Source organism: Volvox carteri, assembly GCF_000143455.1.
Source record: "Volvox carteri f. nagariensis unplaced genomic scaffold VOLCAscaffold_13, whole genome shotgun sequence".
NCBI classification, from domain to species: domain Eukaryota; kingdom Viridiplantae; phylum Chlorophyta; class Chlorophyceae; order Chlamydomonadales; family Volvocaceae; genus Volvox; species Volvox carteri.
In genome coordinates, this window is record NW_003307556.1 from 162,687 (window position 1) to 181,232 (window position 18,546).

Sequence of the window (18,546 nt, forward strand, 5' to 3'; positions counted from 1 at the left end):
CTTGTGCCGAGTGATGCGCATAGTGGGGGCGAGGAGGGATGTGGGGCCAATATCTTATCCATCAAAATGGTGTTTCTCTAGGTGCGCCGACTGCCGCCCGCAAACGGTTGCTAACAAAACCGTTACCCTGCGTAACTAACATCATACAAAAGGTTAAATCCCGTACGGGAGCACTACGGCCTTAGGGAGAATAAATTACATGATGCATCGTGCACCACACGAACATGGAGAGGTTTCCAGGACACATCGACAAACAGACAGACAGATAGACTTGCGTGAGCTGCAGGAGCTGTCAGTTGCGGTCAAACGGAAATATCCACATCCACATACGTACACACCATATACAACATTTTCGAGCGTGCAGCTGAATCCGCCGGACACCCCTTCCAATCAGCGTCAACCCTCGCCTAAACGGAATGAAGCTTATTTTCCTTGCTCCAAGACGAAGCGCGCACATCACGCACGCGTTCCCACAACTTTCCACTCCGATTTCGTCCATAAAAACCAACAAGCAAAAGAAACTAAACACAGCCGCACGTGACGCAGTCACCCGGAGTCACATGCCCCGTAGTCGTCGAATAAATGTATCGTCATCACATCGCTTTGAGCCTTAAACCTGTACTGTCAGCAAAAACCTGCAAAAACGTCCGGACAGATGCAAGCAGAGAGATAGGAGATGTGAAAGCGGACAAACCTTCACCCGCCTCCTGCCGTACTTGTCGGACTTGCTGGCAAAGGCAGTTTGACTGCACAGCGCTCTGACAACGGTCTAAACCTGGCTTATATGCCGTGCCTCTCCCCCCACTGCTACTGCTACTACTAATTACCAGAAACATGCAATGAAAACATGTGCATGCAATTCCCACTTATAACAACAACGCAAACGCCATTACATAGCCCCGCACACCCAAAGCCCCAAATGTCAATGGCGGCAGCGGTGGCGGTTGCGCTGCTGTTGCTAGTGCTGATGCTAGTGCTGTTGCAGGGTTTTAGTTCTTCTTGAGGCCGTTTATATCGAAACCTCTGTAGTGGAGAAACACCACTCCCATCCCCCATGCACACACACATGCGGGGGGAAATCAGGAGAGGGTGGTTTCAGAGCGAGTCGAACCATCCTTGTCCTCCACTTCCGGACAAGATACCGGATCCCCCCCCCCTCCCCCTCCCTCCCTCTTTTCCCCCCCATGTGCATGCACCTCCCAAACGGACCTCGCTGCGGCCGCGAAGTCGCAAACACTCCGTACACTCCTCCCCGTAAGGAGGCGGGTTGGCGGCGGAAGCCCCTCACCACGAAATGAGGCAGGCACGTGTTATGAATGTCCTAGGCCTCATCACCCCTGAGCATAAGACCTAAAGAAGTTCAAGTCGACGGGACACCCGACAGCATATCGAGGTACCCAAACCAAGTACCAACAGTACCTCGTCCGGTACTGCCACAATGAACAAGTACGTACGTACATACATACGTACATACGTATGTACCGCACCTTAACCCCTGCCTGGGACGACAAGGTGCCACACCACATCTCCCTAACACACGACAACACCAGCCAGATGCAACATAGGGACCCAAATCAGGACTGACATCCATCTACCTAACCATCCATCTATTCATCCATCTATATAATACATTTCAGAAGTCATTTCCGCTGCTCCTCTCCCTGCCCCTGACCGCCTCTAACAAGTTGTTGAAAGCCATGTGGATTGAAACCGTGAAGGGATGCACGTGTGTATATGTATGTATGTATGTATGTGCATGCATGCATGCTTCCAAGCACAGAACCGTGCCACCAAGGGACGACGTCGAGAGAGGTTCGCAGAGGGGCGCAAAAAGGTCATTCAAAAAACCCTCTCGACAGGTCGCCTCTTCCCTTAGGCTGCTTCCAGAAAAACATACCCTTTCCCCGCCACATGCAGCATGCGCCACCAGAGCGCATCTGTGCCGTACTGTACCGTACGGCAACGCGCAGCGTCTACGCAACGCGTACGGCACAGCGTTACATATTGCAAGTGCGTTGATCAACATTACGCGGAGCCAACGCGACCCCCACAATATGTCAGTACAGCCAATCCACGCTACGATGGGAAGATCGCCTAACCGGGCCTTGCTTGGCTACCACCTCACAGAGCCACAAAGCCCACCTGGGTGGACAGTCGCGACATGCCCGGGTGGCAAGGTGTATCGACATACAGACTAGCCGTACAACCCTAGCATGCAACAGCCGTACAAGGAAACAGCACTATAGAGGCAAAGAACAATTTATTTCTGTTAGCTGTCTTTACGTACCCGTTCGTATGTATGTATGTAGGGGACCACATTTTGAGTTTTTTTAAGGTAGCAGACATACATACATGGCGCAACCCCTGCCGCCAGGATATAACGCCCATGCAATATCGCACCACAAACAAATATTCGGGAAGCTGCTAATGTACTGCTAATCATCATAATGCACATGCACTCGCAAAATCTGCATTTGGGCCAATTTGGGGGCTTTTGCAATATCATATCATTTGCCTGGACCTGCCAAGTCCCCCTACCCACACACACACACACACGCACACGGTATCGGCCTCACCCTCCTACCCACCGCACCCCGGGAAGTGCGCTACCCCCCTTTCCCCAAACTTCCCAGATACGTGTCCGGTATCTGACACACCAACCTTTGCACACATACATACATACATATACACGTACACATGTATCAAGGCGGTATTGTACAACGTACTAGGTAAGGCTCCGCAGTGTACGACAGACGTACACACAGAGGGACACACATGTACATATAAGGGATAAATGGCTCTTGGTAGGTATTGGCCCACGAAGTCCTCCGCGGGCTCCCTTACCACTACTGCCGCTGCTGCTGCTGCTAGTGCTGCTGCTGCTGCTAGTGATGCAGATTTACGCGGGTTTTAGCAGTCAAGGTTGTTGGGATACTACGCTACGAGAATTATCAATACTGCTCTCTAAAAGCTTCAACACTGCCGCTGCTATACCACTACAGCCGTACGCTACAGCCACCACATCTACCGCAAAACCCACCAGCGAACACCATCACCAACAACCAACGGGCGCAACCGTACCGCCACTTGCCCCGGACATATAAACAGACAATAGCCATAACGATATCCCAACGCCGCGCGTGATGTGTACCCCCAACCTGCCATTTCCCCTCTTCACACAAACACAATCAGCAAAGCTGCCCCAGTCCCATCACCTTTGACAGGTCGTCTCCAATGTCGTACAAAACGAAAGCACGGGTAGCGCTTGACATCCCCTCCTGTTACTCGTCCCCACCCGCCCCAGACACCCCCGGGAAGGACGGCGTCTCCTGTTTCGAATCAGTGATCAGTCGCAAAAGTAGCGGTCCTGCAGGACAAAAACACACATATACACACATGCACGCAAGGACATGAATGTCATATGCGGTCTCGGTCAAAATGTGCGATGATGAAGACACGTGTTTGGGTTTTCCCCCCCTCCTTCTCACCCCGTCCACCCCCATGGCCACCCAATTCAACATCCCCCTCACACACCCCACATGCCTCACACAGATACACACACACACACACACACACGCTAACAAACATACATGCACACTTACATATCACTCACACACATACACACACATACGCACACTTCCAATCCTAGCTCTGTCCCCCCCTCCCCCCTCACCCCGTAGTTGCCAGCCCCCGGCACCAGGGCGAAGTTCTCCCGCGGGTCCACGCAATCGTCAATCTCCGACGTCAACAGCTTCACGGAGGGGAAGGTGCTGCAGACCTGAGTGTGCGTGTGTGTGGGAGGGGGGGGCGGGCGGGGGAGTTGGCGGGGGGGGGTCTTTGCGAGTGATCATCCGCAAGTCGTGTAAGGCATTGAGTATGTTAAAGTGGAAGGGGGAAAGGGAGGGTAATGAAAACACGGCTGTTGTGTATCGCAACACCATGGAGTGCTACTGCTACTGCTACTGCTACTGCTGCCGTAGCACCCCCGCTAACCCCCCCCACTTCTCCCCCCGACGCCACACTCACCTTGACAATACCCTCGGGCGCCGCAATGATGGTGAGGAAGAGGATGCGGTCCTCGGGCACACCGCGGTCCTTGAGAATCTGAAACACACAGAGACGTACACGTCATAAACGCACGGGTAGAGACAGACAGACAGACGGACATTACCTTCATGCGAGACAACCAGACCAGTGCCCCTCAGCGAGACAAACATACAAACATACAAGAAAGCGGTAAGGGGGCCCGCCGTGCTGCCTAACCTCGCCCCCTGGCGGCTGCTACCTCACCTTGATTAGCCCAAGGGGGGGAGTTGAGTGGTCTCAGGAGGGTGTTTGGCGTCTTGTGGTGTGAGCTCTTTGCGCTCTTTTGGGGTGAGGGTTTCGGAGCTTGGAGACATCCCCAGCCCGGGATGTGTCATCGGACACTTGCTGCCCGTACGTACGTACGTACGTACGAGAAACTCGGTGGGACCCCTTGTTGTGGTGACCAGCGGACCTAGAGCCCGTTTAGCTGGTGCGCTACCCCCCGGTGGGGATCGCTGCTGCTTAGTGCCGGCCGTCGTACCTCGCGCGGTCTGCCCCATGGGCGGAATGCACGACACTAACTGGCCGTGTGCGTCTGGCCCCCGCGCGGTGTTCCCGGCTTTTCAGTCCACAGTGTAATCGTCGTCATACATACCTACATACCTACATGCATACACATGACCCATACCGACATTCCACCCTCCCAGTTGTGGGCACCCACCAGCTTTCCAAACCGCTCCCCGGCCCCAGGGAGCTACTACCCCCTCTATCGCCCCCTCCCTCACCCCTCCCTCACCCCCCCCCACACACACAAACACACCCACCTGGATGGCTTTGACAGCCGTGGCCCCCGTGCTCAACAGCGGATCCATCAGCATCACGTGCCGATCCGCAATGTCCGAGGGGAGCTTCTCGTAGATGACGTCGTTGTTGTCCTGGTGCCTGGGAGGAGAGGGAGGAGGAAGGGAGTGGCAGGAAACGTACAGCCGTACATGTCAGCCAACACTGCGCCACGATCAGGTGCTTCAAACCCAACGGAACTCTCCCCTCCAACCTCCCCACCTTTGAAGTCCCCCCAACAAGCCCATATCACCCCACCTTCTCTTCATCCGTTCACCCCCCCCCCATACACACACCCTCAGCAGCCCCCCACCTGTGTACGAGGATCTTGCCAATCTTGATGCCCTTACAGCACGCCCTCAGCGCCGCCTCCATGGCCTCCCCGCTGCGAATGATAGACACCCCGCACAGCCGCCGGGCAAAGGCCACTCCGCAGTAGGGGGCGCCCGTGGGGGTGGTCACGGAGCGCTCCGTGAAGGGCAGGTGCCCCAGACCCGCCTCCACCACCAGGCGGTTCAGGCGGTCCGCGTAAAACACAAAGTCTGACACGCGGCGGCGGCGTACGACACGTCGTTGAGGGGCCGGGGCGGGGACAGGAAAGCAAGGGAAGGGAAGGGGGGGTAAGAAAGGGTGGGCCCCTGGTGGGGTGTTGTTGAGTCAAAAAGGTGGAAAGAGGTGGCAGGCCCTACCAAACGATGATGATGACGATGATGATGACGATGATGGTGGTGATGATGGTGGTGATGATGGTGGTGATGATGATGATGACGATGATGATGATGATAATGATGATGACAATGACGATGATGATGATGCAAACGAAGCCAAGAATCCAAAGTTGACAGACGTTCAAAGTTGACAGACGTTCAAAGTTGACAGACGTTCAAAGTTGACAGACATTCAATTGCAAGATCCAAATCATCAAATTCGTAATTCTGAAGACAGGAAGCTGTTACCGCTAATTCAATATCACCCCGCACCGCACCACAGCACACCACACCACACGTTCTTTCTCCTCCCCTCACCTTCCTTGCTTGTGTTGCGGTCTCGAATGATGGTGTGCATTCCCTGGATCTGGAAGTTGCTCGGAATCACCTCAAGGTTGGGGTAGATGCGCTTCAGCTCGGGCTGCTGCAACTTGGTGCGAATGTGCTCCACGATCAAATCAATGGCCACCAGATTCTCGCCCCTGGATAACCACAGCACAGCACAGCACAGCACACAGCACAACAGCAAAACGAACAGAATGTTAACGAGGTTGCCGTTCGTCGACGCTCACCACCACGACCCGGGTCGGCGGCGCGGCGCTGCTTCTGTCCCCGTGCCTCTTTCTTTCTCGTACGGGGCAACCCCCATCTTCCTTTCCCCGCCCCCTCCCCCCCTCCCTTCCCCCTCCCGCATAAGGCCCCGGTCCCGCCACTCACTTTCCCCAAGGGATGATGACGTCAGCATGTCGCCGGGAGGGGGCCACGAACTGGTCAAACATGGGTTTTACAAACTCAGTGTACTGCCGGATAACGCCTGCAAAGGGGTAAGCGGAAGGCGGGGTGAGGGGGTGAAGGTGGATTGGGGTTGACGGAAGGGGCCATCGGACGGACAAAAATGCATGACGAAGCCGCCGCCGCAGTAGCAGCAGCAGCAGCAGCTGCTGCTGCCGTCCAAAGCACCAGACAGTGGAGGGACGGGGGGAGGAGGCAGAACGAAGGAGGGAAGGCAGGGGCGGTATCACGCCCCAACTCCGAAACCAAAACCCAACCGCCACGTGACTCCCCCGGGACCAATGCACTCCCCCAAATCATTTCCCGCTCTTCCCCCCCTTTCCCCCTCCCACTAGGTCGGTAACTTCTAAAACCCTCGAGCAGTATCTGCCTATACCTGTAGGCTCCGCCAACCTCTGGTATCTGCGGGTATCGTCACTGGTTCGTTTTATCCCCCCTCCCGCCTGTCGCACCACCTTTCCCTTATCCCCCCCTTCGTCCTCCTCCTCCTCGGCCCCTTCGCTCTCTCTGTCCCTGAACCCACGGGGGCAAGCGGTCTTCCCAGTTCCATTCCCCCACAACCCAAGCGCCAGGTCCGTTCGGACGGTACGACCAGCCACGTACCAACCACATCACGTCCCCGGCACGCCACGTCACGCTGGATGCGGCGCGCCAGTCGCAAGTCGTCATCTGTACATTGTACGGTAGTGACAAGGTAGGATCGGAAGCGGGGTTGCGATTAGTTACATGATCAAACTACAATAGGTGTCTAAGCCCTGACATGGCAACATCGTCAAGTACATGGAGCCCGGAGCTCACCTGCGGAGCCTCAATCGCTGCTACTGCAGCTACTGCAGCTGCTGTTTGTAGCCCCCTCCCCCCCCTCCCCCCCCCTCACCCGTATCCACAAAGATCTTCATGTTGCACATCTCCCTGACTTCCTTCATGGCCAGTACCAGGATGCCCTCCACCACCACCACGTCCGCGGGCCCCGTCACGCGGACCTCCTCGGACCGGGTGTGTCGGGAGAAGTCGTACGTGGGCACTTGCACGGGACGGCCCTCCTGTCCGGGGCGGGGGGAAGTCGGGGAGGGGTGGGCGCGGGAGAGGGGAGGGTAAGGAGAAAGTGGACAGCCAGGCAGGGGACTACGGCGGGAAGAATCTTTGCGCAACTGCCATTAATTAATTTGTTGGTGGTCGGTCGGTCGGTCGGGGTATGTGTGTGCGTGTGTGTGTGAACGTTACAAGGGCCTGACAGTGGCCAGGGACTGCTGCCCAGCCCCAACGGAAAGACCGCTTAAGCTCTCCCCCGCGGACGGGAGAGGGCCGTGAGGGGCCTCTGTCCCCTCCTAAGCCGCCGTGTGTGTGTGTGTATGTGTGTGTGTTGGAGGGAATCTGGACATGTCTACGAGTTGTCGGTTTTCCTCCTTGTCCCACGGCCCTAACCGGCGTTACTAACCCGCAGCTTCTGCAGGGTTTCCAGTAGCAGGGGTTTGTCAAAGGCGTCCGGGTGGTCGAAATTGAAACCTGCAAGGTCAAGGGAGGTGAGGAGGCACAAGGTACAAAACCAATTTCAATTTCGCATCGTCATCGACGTACTTTTGCAGCCTCGATGCCTTCCTGCGGGCTCGGCATGGTCGGACCCAGCGCAACTCTTTCGTCGAGACTTGATCCAGAGTTATGCACTCTTCTTAGAGAAAAGATAAAAAAACAAAGCAGAAAACGCCGACGAAGTGTAAACCATGATGTATGTGTGCTATCGACAGGAAGAAACGGTATGCGCGACTCGGAAGTCCCCATTGCACATCATGTTGGCCCAGCCGGCATTCCTTAAATAGTGCTTGATGGCTTATGTCGACTGAAGGCACGGTTACGTTGGCAACTGCCAACCCCGAATATAGGACTCTCATTTGCCGTGCAACAGCCGCCAGCTCAGAACTTACTTGTTACGTTCTCACGCTCTGCTTCCGTCAGGCAGCGGTAAAACGAATCTTGTGAAAGCATCACGACGCAGCTGTCATGCAAGCGCTGCATGATAGTATCGCATACAGTTGTCTTCCCAGATGCCGTTCCTCCAGACACGCCTACAGGGTCATCTTCAAGCTATAACGAAAAGGGAGGGACACATAGCCTAGAAATACATGAAGTTGCTGCACGCACCAATAATGAAAACCCCAGAGTGAAGACGCTTCTGCTGTCGCCCACCGCCAGCGCCGTTTTCTACTCGAGTCCTCGTTGTGAGGTCGTCATCATGGTTGCCATTGGCATCTGGCTGGTTGCCGGCATCTTCTTCGGGCCCATTTTCAACTGCCGTTCGCGGCTTACGCGGCGTGCCACCTCGGCTATGATAGTCAAACATGGTGCCACAAAATTCTAAGGTGTAAGCGTGAAGTTGCAACACAAATTTCTTGTATTTCGTAGCATAGAAGCGCTACTGGCATGTGATGAAGGCGTACGGTGTCGCTCCGAAATCCTAAGCGAACCGCTCGTATCCTTCTCGCAAAACGCAGCCCATCAGCTGAAGCATCCAGCGAACAACAGACACACTATTGTATTAAACTACAAAATATTTATCTAACCCGTTGCGCCACATACAAGTGCGGCAAGGTGTACGGATTTTCAACAGCGCCCTTTCCGACGCACCCCGCACTCGCTCACTGACTCCGCCACACCAGTCTATCAATGCAGCTCCAAAACCCGCAGACATCCAGGACGCGGTCCGGTCCCACGACCCCCGCGTTTATTGGCCATCTACCGTCCCCCCGCCTTCCCGCTCCACCGGGGGCCCCGCAACTCCCCGCAGCTTCTCTCTCAGAGCCCCAACTCCACTCAGACACCCACGACCCGCTTCATCAACGTTCAAAACCCCAAACCATATCCACAGCCCCGAAACCACAGTACCTTCCTTGCCCCGTCCTGGAGCTCTCTTTCCCACTCCTTCCCTCCAGCTCCGCAGCCACCCTGCTGCTTCGCGACCCGGCCTCCGTGACAGCTTATAACAGCCACGGCAGGTCCGTGAGTTAGCGATCCATGATTTAACATGACGTGATACGACGTGGCCGTACACGAGACAATGCACGATGCGCTGGTTGGTGGCGATGCACAATTCCGCAAAGACAGGCGGTGGTACAGGTCGACCCAGTGGTGCAATCGACCCGCATCATGTCGATATCCACACCCCCGACTAGTCGGCTCCCGCATCCACACGCCCGTTCGCTTTCGCTCTCTTCCCCCGCCTCTCTCTCTCTCTCTCTGTCGCACAGACACGCACTCACACACACACAGGCTCATGACATCACTGCACACATGCCGCGGCTCAGATCATCAACACACACGCACATTCCCATACCCATACACCTTCACACACGCCCACACGCCCACTCTCCCCCCTGCCTCAGAGGAGACGTCCCTGCTGCCCCGGGTAGCGACTCGGCTCCAGGCGGGGTCCATCCTGTTGGCCTGGTTCGTGCTGACCGTCACACAGCACGAAACATGCATAGCCAAGCTGGGTCTTATGCAGGGGTTGGCGTTACGGGTGGCGGCGAGCAGGTGCCGTGCTGATTTCTGCCTTCTGCCTCCTACGGGTGGTCAGAGGGAAAAGGAAGACCGGCGCCGGCGCAGACCTGGGGTGGGGGAGGGAGGGGGAGGTGAGGCCTTGGAGGGGGAGAGGGGATGAGTCCAGCCCCAATGCCGAAATGGCCTTAGGTACATCATTGCCCTCCGTCGGAGGGCAGTGTCGACATCCACCTCCACCTCCACTAACAACAACAGCAACCACAACTCACAATGACATCTGCGACGATAGCAGCAGCAACACCAGCGGCAGCCCCTGCGGCTGTGGCTGCGGCTGCGGCGGCAATGGCAGGTTCCCGCCTGTATTGCAGCAGTCCACTGGACATGTCTCCGGAATGGAGCATGTGGAGGTCTGGATGGAGGATGCGGCCGCAGGCGTGTGGAGCCGGCCCGCATTGCAGCCTGCTGCCACCGCAGCAGCCAGCAGCAGCCAGGGCAAGGAGGGGCACGTTGTGTGGCGTGTGTGCGCTTCATGTACACGGGCGGTGTCTGAATGCGGCACCGGCTGGAAAACCGCCCTCAATACCCTCTGTGTGTGTGTGTGTGTGCTTCATTTTTCCTTTCTCAGGCCCGGGGGCTCCAATGGTGTGTTTGGGTTCTGTACGGCGGCTATCGTTTTGTGTTTGGAACTCCCTGTCGGGGCTGTCTTTCGGCACCTCGCCTCGTTCCAATCTTCGCGGTGCGCTCTTGTTGTCCCAATGAACCCGGGGAAACCCGCTGGCCTAGCGGGGTAATGTGCTGCCTCCGAGGCCTTCAGACGCCCAACTCCGGCCGAGTGGGCTCATGGTCCTTTTCCGCTCTCTTGGCTCTTTCCTGGAGGCCTAGGGAAGAAATCTATTACGAATGTTGCTGGGGCATTGGGCGGATGGCTAAAGCTGCCGCCAGGTTTGTGGACGAGCTTACGGCTGGAGCAGCGGCCCAGGTCGTAGCTCACTGTTTGAGGTTGGCCGCGCTTCGGGGAACGATGAAAGGGCTTGGGGGTGCTGGAGGAGGAGGCGGCACCGGTTGTTTGTCCATTGTTACAATTTTGGATGTAGTTCGTATGTTTTGTGTTGTAAAGTGACCGACATTCATATACCAGAGAATGGTGGCAGCAGTAATAGGACCTGGGATGGGTCCGGGTCCGTTCCTGTGTGACTAACTTATTTAAGTTAGTCTCTCTTGATGTGCATGTTCGGCTTCGCAGGTGGTGTGGTACCAGTCTGCCGTGCGTCTGACGTGTTTCCTCGATGCTACAGTCGTATGACGCGACACTGCCGTGGCTGGGTGCGCGCCATGAGGGCAGGGATGGCGGTCAGTACTGCAGCTGTGATGTTCTTTGCAACTGCAGCGCTATTGAGGACGCTGTGGAAAGCTGGAACGTGGGCTAGTTTTGGCTTGCCTTGCGCCTGCTACGAGCTTTTGAAAGTCGCGGACTGCCCTGGCCTGGCCTGGCCAGTCTTGAGCTCATCCCTTAAACATGTCCATCTGCGCGGCATATCGGGAAGGCAACGCACAAGATGCCGTAGAGGAAAGCTTTGGGTGCTGGATGGGTTGGCTGGTTTGGGAGGTGGATGTGATTGGGTTAAGCACATTAAGGAATGCAATTTTTGGCCACACACATCAAGGAGAGGCTGTGATTCGTCGGCAGAGCTTGGAGCCAAAGCTTGTAACGTGGATGCTCGATGAGCTGTCCCACTTCAGAGCAACTCTTCTGGTTGAATGCTCCGGCAACCGGCATCCATAGCATCCAACGTGTCATTGCCATGAAGATGCTAGTATATAAACTTTAAAGACACATTATTACTATGGTGGATAATCAGTACCGGTGGCAAGTGGAGAAACAGGCTCTAATTGGTGGACGCAATAGAAAGTGGTCCATGGGAAAGCCTGCAATATTTTCCTCCAGGAAAACAACTCACGATGCATAATCAAAAGAAACGGGCGATGCAGTGATCAGGTTACGAGTTGGAAGGTACGTCACCGTAGCAAACCAACATCTCAAAAGCAACACAGGAGTGGCAACAGTACCTACAGTGAAAATCAGGCCCGTTTTGTGTTTCAGGGCATAAAAACCGACGGACCTTAGGGCGGTTGTACGGTTGCACCGAGGACACCCAATTTGATAATCCTACCGCTTGTTGACGCTTAATGTATACCGATTTCACCCAGACTACCAAAATTGATTAAATAAGAGCTTAAGGCTGTTCATCATTTTGCCGGAACAATATGCACAAGGGGCAAGGAGTATACGCACATAACAATGTTCCTGACGTGACGCAAACTTTCCAGAATACGGTTCTGGTTAAAAACTGGTATGAGGACCGCTTCCAAGCTGCGGTGGCCTCCGCTTCCGGACGGGAGCAGCCAACAAAGGAACGCGTTATCCACCAAGCACTTCCCGATGGACACCCCGGCCTCTGGGAGACGACGAAAAAAGAATTTGACAAAGCGATGCTTACAAGCCCACCTCCGGTACGTTATTGACCCATCCTTATGCCTTTTAACAGCTCGTTGGGGGCAGGTTACGATGGCATCCAAACTGCATAACAGGCGAATATCAAGAAGCCAAGCATGTATACGGATGGGAACCTGCCGGACCGCCTGAACACCTACGGCCTTGCCGATAGTATCCATTACACGACAGGTGAGGAGGGTGAGGATGCACTTCCAGGACGCGAGAGTTAGCAAGGGCCGTGGGCTTTGCACCGTTGTACAAAAACTGCCCCGCAGTTCCGTGCCCTCCTCCTATCTCCAACCTGCTGTGCCGCCATCAATATCGAAGCAAGCAAACTTGATACCAGAACCCAAGTGTATTCACGGACAGCGCTGCCTCTTTCTACAACTGGACTCCGCATATTGTGAAAAATGCGTTTTGACTCCTGATCTACGGCTACATCCCCTTCAGGATGCCATATCCTGGGCCCCCTTCCGTCTAAGAAGGCGGTTTTCCCCTTACCTGTCCCCTTCTCGCCCGGCTCTTTGCTCGAAGGTCCCAACCCCGCCGCCGAGGCCGCCAAGCCGGCGCCGCGGTACATGACCACCACCAACAAGGAACTCTATGAGGTCAAGCCACAGCAGGACCTTACCGCTCATCCCGAAGCGTTTCAAAGCACCAAGTCACCGTACGGTCTCACGGACGCGCTCACAAAGTCCGTCCGGGGGGAAGCCACGGATCAGTCCAACGTGGTTGGCGGCAAGGGGGCGCGTGGCGAGATCACTCGACGACCTGGCGAGTCGGGCAATGTGTACGGCGTGTCTGTTTTCGTAGATGAATACGCCAAATGGGGGTCAGCACTGAAAGGTATGCCGCTGGAAGAGACGGCGTCGAAGAAGCAGACCAAGTACTTTTGAGCGAGGTGCGGATTTGGTGGGTTGATCGCAGCGTTGGAGAGCAGGAAGGCCACTGAATGCCCTCCACTACAGAGGCCTGAAGTGGAGGCCCTTGCCATTGGGGGGTGTCCTGAGCTGGATGAGGCAGCACCCTGTCCTCGCACAAGACGAGTATGACGTGGATTGCTGAAAGCGAAAAGCTGCAGGAATGTGGTACTTGAGGGCTGGACAGAATAATGGACGGGGACCGATGCACTCAGGCAGGACTCTAGTGGGTGTGATGTGAACAGCATTACAGAGGTTCTGCGCAGTCTAGAGGCTCGGTAATCCCCCAGATAGCACTTTCCATGCTCTCGTGTACAGAGGGTGTACAGAGGGATGCCCGGGCCACTGGCAGGTTTACGGTGTTAGTGTAATTAATGGGTGCGCAGGATTAGTTAGTGCAGGATTGGCCAAGGTTGTGAGGGTATCGCAAGCGAATGTGCATAAAAGATTATGTATATGCGTGGGTAGATAGACCTAGGGCAACTGCAGGGCAACGAAGAGCTGCGGGAAAGAGGTGGCGCAAGTGCGGGAAATGGGTCAGGTAGGCCAGGTGTGCGGCCAGCCACCGCCGTATATATGGACGGAACGTGGAACGTGGGGGCTGGAGCGCACTTGTGGTGTGAATTTTTGTACTTAGTAAGCGCTATCTGTGTACGGTGCACTGGCAGGGGGACCGCGGCGCTCATATTTCAAGTAGTAACTGTTTGGGCAGGTTTCCATTGCGCTGGCGCTAATGTATTCGTGGGCGGGAGGCGACTTTGGGACCTGTCTTGAGGAGCTGGGTGGCAAGGTTAGATTCATCTTCCACTCAGAAAGGGCTTTGCAGCGCCGCGGGTTAAGACAAGACTGTGGGGACATGGGGACGGCCTGCAAGGATATGGCCCCTCCTCTCGGCATGGCACCTTGCGGTGCATGCGTGAATTCTATTTCTGGAGTGCGGTTTTTGTGCTGCCCTAGAGGCGCTGTGTTGGTGTGACCCGGGTCGCCATGATGAGCTGCTGGTTAGTGTGCTGGCTGTTTGTGTTATACGGAATCACTGGGCAGCAAATTACCATCATCCTGGAAGCAAATCAAGCTGCAAGATTGTCCATGTCTGCCTTACATCATCATATCCTTTCAACACCCCTAATATCGTTGGGTCACACAGAGCGAGGCTGAGGCCAAGGATGAACACTAAAGAGAGGAACATTAAGTAATATTGGGAAGTGAGCTCATCACGCTAATGCATGCCTGCGGGCGGGAATAGGCCTCATCTGCGTGGGGATACGGCATGAAACACGGCATGCAACTAAGCCTTACTAAATACTTTTGAAAACTGAAAGATCCGCTCAATTGTTTGTGTATGATGTGCACTAATAAATCTTTAAGTTAGAGCTAAATCTAAAGCCGTTTGCAATCTGGTACTTCCTTCGCTCATGCCCTACAAGAGGAGTCCGCATAATCCAGGCATTTGGCAGTTTACGACGAACTCCGTAAGCTTAAGTAGCATGCGCCACTGTCACTAGTCCGCAGGCGTCCGTCCCGCCAGCTGAGACTTGTCGTTCCTCTGCGTGCACAAGTCGACTTATTTCCGTTATAAATAAGCTTATTGTCTGTCATCATAAAGGCCCTGCATGATTGTCTTGTACTCACCCGACATCACGCCGGATAGGGCGATTATAGGTTGTGTAGGTACTTCCGCAGGAAGATCTAATCATTTAGTAACCGATTTCCGTCCAACATTGGCACAGGATCGCTGTTGACGGTGGCCATTGTAACCATGATGTCGCCAGCAGCGGACAGCCAGCCTTGTGGCGAATTGAATCCAACGCCAGTGGATGGTGGAACTTTGCTGCCCCCATCATCTCCACCTGAGGGTGTGCACTGTACCCTCCAGGGTCTCAGCAGCACCGACAGTTCGCTTATCGCGGATACCTCGCACGTTCAGCAGCTTATCAATCACGGTGCTGATGTAGATGCACCTGATAACAAAGGATGGACTCCATTGCACACGGCGGCATATCACGGTCAAGAGGAAATCGTGCGCATCTTGCTCGCCGCCAACGCGGACGTCAACGCACGGAGCAAAAACGAGGAGACCCCGCTTCATCTTGCGGCAAAGTGGCCCCAGGATAGGGTCGTGGAGGCATTGCTTTCCGGCGGAGCCGACCTTTCGGCGCGCAGTAAGCGCGGCCGCACGCCGGCTCACATCGCCGCGCTCTTCAACCGGCACGCCATCTTAGACCGCCTCCTTAACGCAGGTGAGCCACCCCAGACACCTCTCTGCATCCCATTTCACACCCTCCACGGGACACCTCCCCCATCTGTTGCTTTGTTCCGTGCCTTCAACCCCTCCCCCCTAAAGCTTGCCTCCAGCCACTTTCTCCAGGCAACAGCATACCCTCCACCACAGGTCTGCGCCTCCGCCGCAGACACCCCAGCTCCCTCCCCTCCTGCCTTCCTGATCCTACACGCGCTGACCCTGACGCTGCCACTTCCTCCCCCCCTCCCTGCCGCAGGAGCTGACGTCAACGCACTAGATGCGGAGCAGCAGACGCCGCTGCACCTCGCGGTCCGCGCTAACTGCCCAGTAGAGCCAGAGCTGGTGAAGACGCTCATCCGCCATAACGCCAACTTGGAGCAGATAGACGTCCGCGGGCACACGCCTCTCCATTTCCTGCCCAGCGCGCAGGTGGGGGTAGGTACCGGGCGCGAAGCAGGGGGGTGTAGCCATATGGAACAGGGCCTTGTGTGTGTGACTCTGTGCCCTTGGGGTGGGGAAGAGAAATGGGGGAGGTGGTGACCAGGGCCGGCACCGGGTCGCGGATTAAAGTTGTTGGTGTTGTGTGCAGCCCTTCCACTGCCTCTACTAAATCCGACCCAACCACATGCAGAGCTAAGGGGCAGGGCAGGAAAAGATGCGCTGGGGGATGTTCCTCCTTCCTCTTCCCTTCTCCCCCATTGCAGCCTGCATCATCTCCGTTTATAACCGCCCTCCATTATCCTCCGCTCTGTGTGGCCATCCTATCCCGTTCCGAACTCATCCTCGTACCTACGCGCTCCCTCCCGCCGTCCTGCCTCCTCCCTGGTGGGGCCCACCCTCCACCCGCACACAGGACTGGTTGCACTGGGCGGCCTACGAGGGAAGGGAGCCCCTGATGCAGGTGCTGCTGGCGAAGCCCGGGGTGCGGCCCGACTGCTACTCGGAGGAGGGCCTCACGCCGCTGCACCTGGCGGCACACGTCAACAGCACCAACATGGTGTGTATGTGTGTATGAGGGGGGCCGGGGCGGGTGGCTGCGCGAGGCTTGAGGGAGGGAGGGACAGGGGAGGTGTTTCAGGAATGTGCATAGAGGTGATATGAATGCATGGCGGGTGAGGCGCCTGCTCATTGCGGTCAGTCGGGGGGGGGGAGGGGGGCGCTCGCAAAACGGGGTCGGGCGGGAAATGAGAAGCTCTCGCCCGGGATGGTATATGGTCGAGAGTTGGGAGACGTGATTTCCCCACAGCGCCTAGGTGGGAAAGAAAAGGAGCGCTGGCAGCACGCAAGGCAAGGCAAGACTAAGTCCTCCAGGATTAGGATTCTGATGTCTACCTAGGCGGCCGTACCCTAGGTGTCCTAAAGCTCGTCCAGTGCGGAACCGTGCAATACTGGACGAGCAGCAGCAAAGGGTTGTTCTTGGTGTGCCTGCTGGAGATGAGCTGCTGCTTAGGAGCATCGCTCACGAAGAGCTGCTCACGACGTGGCGTGGCGTAGTGCGCTGTCCGGAATCCCGCAAGAGTCCTTGGGTGAGGGGGAAGGGCGCCCAGCCACCGCGACATGGTCACATGGTGGACCTGCTCCGGTCCCTTCGCGGCGCTACCGCTACGGCTACCGCTGGTGTGGTGCTGCTGCTGCTGCTGCAGGTGACCATGTTGCTGAACGCGGGGGCAAAGGTCAACGCACCTTCGCAGCCGCCCGCGAAGACCAGCGGTGAGCTGACTCGAACCCCGGGGAGGGAAAAGCGGTGGGGAACGGGGCGGCGCGCGGGGGGAAGGGCATTGGGGCTAAGATCTGGATCTAGATCTGGATCTGGGTTTAATGGCGTATCCGCAGGCCGACCTCCGGCACGCAGCAGCCGTTGTCGCGGCAATCGCGAGCTCCGCCTTCACCCCAGATCCCGGTTCGCAATTGTATCGTTTCTTTTCAAAGTTGTTGTTGTTCTCGAAAGTGCGCACTTTAATCGGGTGTTGAGGTGTGTGTGATGTATGTATGTATGTATGTGAGGTCGCATCCGTCTAGCACAGCCTCCATCCTACAGAACAGCACTGGAACCACCGCAACCGCCTCAACGCTGTGTGAGCAGGCAAGGACAGCAGCATGTACGGCATCCCGCTCCCCGGCGCCCCTGGATCCATCACCGCCGGCATCTCCATATCCTCCCAGCTGAAGGCGTACGGCAGCTCCAAGCTGCCGCCAGGCGAGCTGACGGCGCTGCACATTGCGGCGGAGCGCGGCTCTGCGGAGCTGATCCGAGTGCTGGTTGGGGCGGGCGCCAAGGTCAACATCCAGGGGGAGCGGGGCATGCCTCCGCTCCATGTGGCGGTGTGGGAGGGCAACACGGCGGCGGTGGTGTCGCTGCTTGCGGCCAAGGTGAGAGTGTGCACTCACTGCATGTCGGTGTATGGGTTTGGGGGGGAGGGCGCACTTTCACGTTTGGTCTTGTGTAATTGTGTGTCACTACGAGCCGCGAGAGGAGGGAAAGGCGACAAGCTGGAGGGGTCCAGGGTGATAGTATGTATGTATGTGTCCTCCCTCCCTCCGTATCTCCACTTGTCCCCCAACGTTCCCCTTCGCCTCTCTCTTCTCGCCCTATCCTTAGGCTTCCGTGTCTCTGAAGAGCAAGGCGGGCGGGTTCACCTCCGTGCACTGCGCCTGTCTGTCCTCCCGTGCCACCCCCGAGCTGTTGGCCCTGCTGCTGGACAACGGCGGTGCGGCCGTGATTGAAGAGCGCTGCCAGGAGGGCTGGACGGCTCTTCACTTGGCGTGTCAGTCGGCACCTCCCGCCATGGTGGAGCTGCTGCTGGCACGGGGCGCACGACCCACTGCAAAGGGCAAGAACGGCCGCACTGCAGCGGACTGCGCGGCCAAGCGGCCGGAGATCTTGCAGCTCCTGCACGTGTACACCGGCGGAAAGGTGCCGCTGCCGTACGGCGTAGGGCTGCCGTCAATGGCGGCGGCGGCAGCCGCTGCTGCCGCCAATGGGTTGCTGGCGCCGAACGGCGGCAGCTCCGCTGCTGGAGGCGGCGGGAG

The 18,546-nt window shown here is 56.6% G+C and overlaps 2 protein-coding genes across 2 annotated transcripts; one reads left to right on the forward strand and one right to left on the reverse strand.

The window, feature by feature from the left end:
• Positions 1–3,346: 3,346 nt before the first annotated feature.
• On the reverse strand, positions 3,347–8,704 carry VOLCADRAFT_104172 (uncharacterized protein; the record flags this gene model as incomplete). Its single annotated transcript, XM_002949182.1, has 12 exons — positions 3,347–3,367; positions 3,674–3,778; positions 4,027–4,104; positions 4,851–4,968; positions 5,180–5,408; positions 5,892–6,055; positions 6,291–6,387; positions 6,969–7,034; positions 7,243–7,408; positions 7,804–7,871; positions 8,288–8,428; positions 8,505–8,704. The coding sequence occupies 12 exons, from the start codon at positions 8,701–8,703 to the stop codon at positions 3,347–3,349; spliced, it is 1,452 nt and encodes a 483-aa protein (XP_002949228.1).
• Positions 8,705–12,063: 3,359 nt separating this feature from the next.
• VOLCADRAFT_104173 (uncharacterized protein) lies at positions 12,064–14,477 on the forward strand. Its single transcript, XM_002949058.1, has 3 exons — positions 12,064–12,371; positions 12,450–12,543; positions 12,889–14,477. The coding sequence occupies exons 1-3, from the start codon at positions 12,126–12,128 to the stop codon at positions 13,248–13,250; spliced, it is 702 nt and encodes a 233-aa protein (XP_002949104.1). The 5' UTR covers positions 12,064–12,125; the 3' UTR covers positions 13,251–14,477.
• The last annotated feature ends 4,069 nt before the right edge of the window (positions 14,478–18,546 follow it).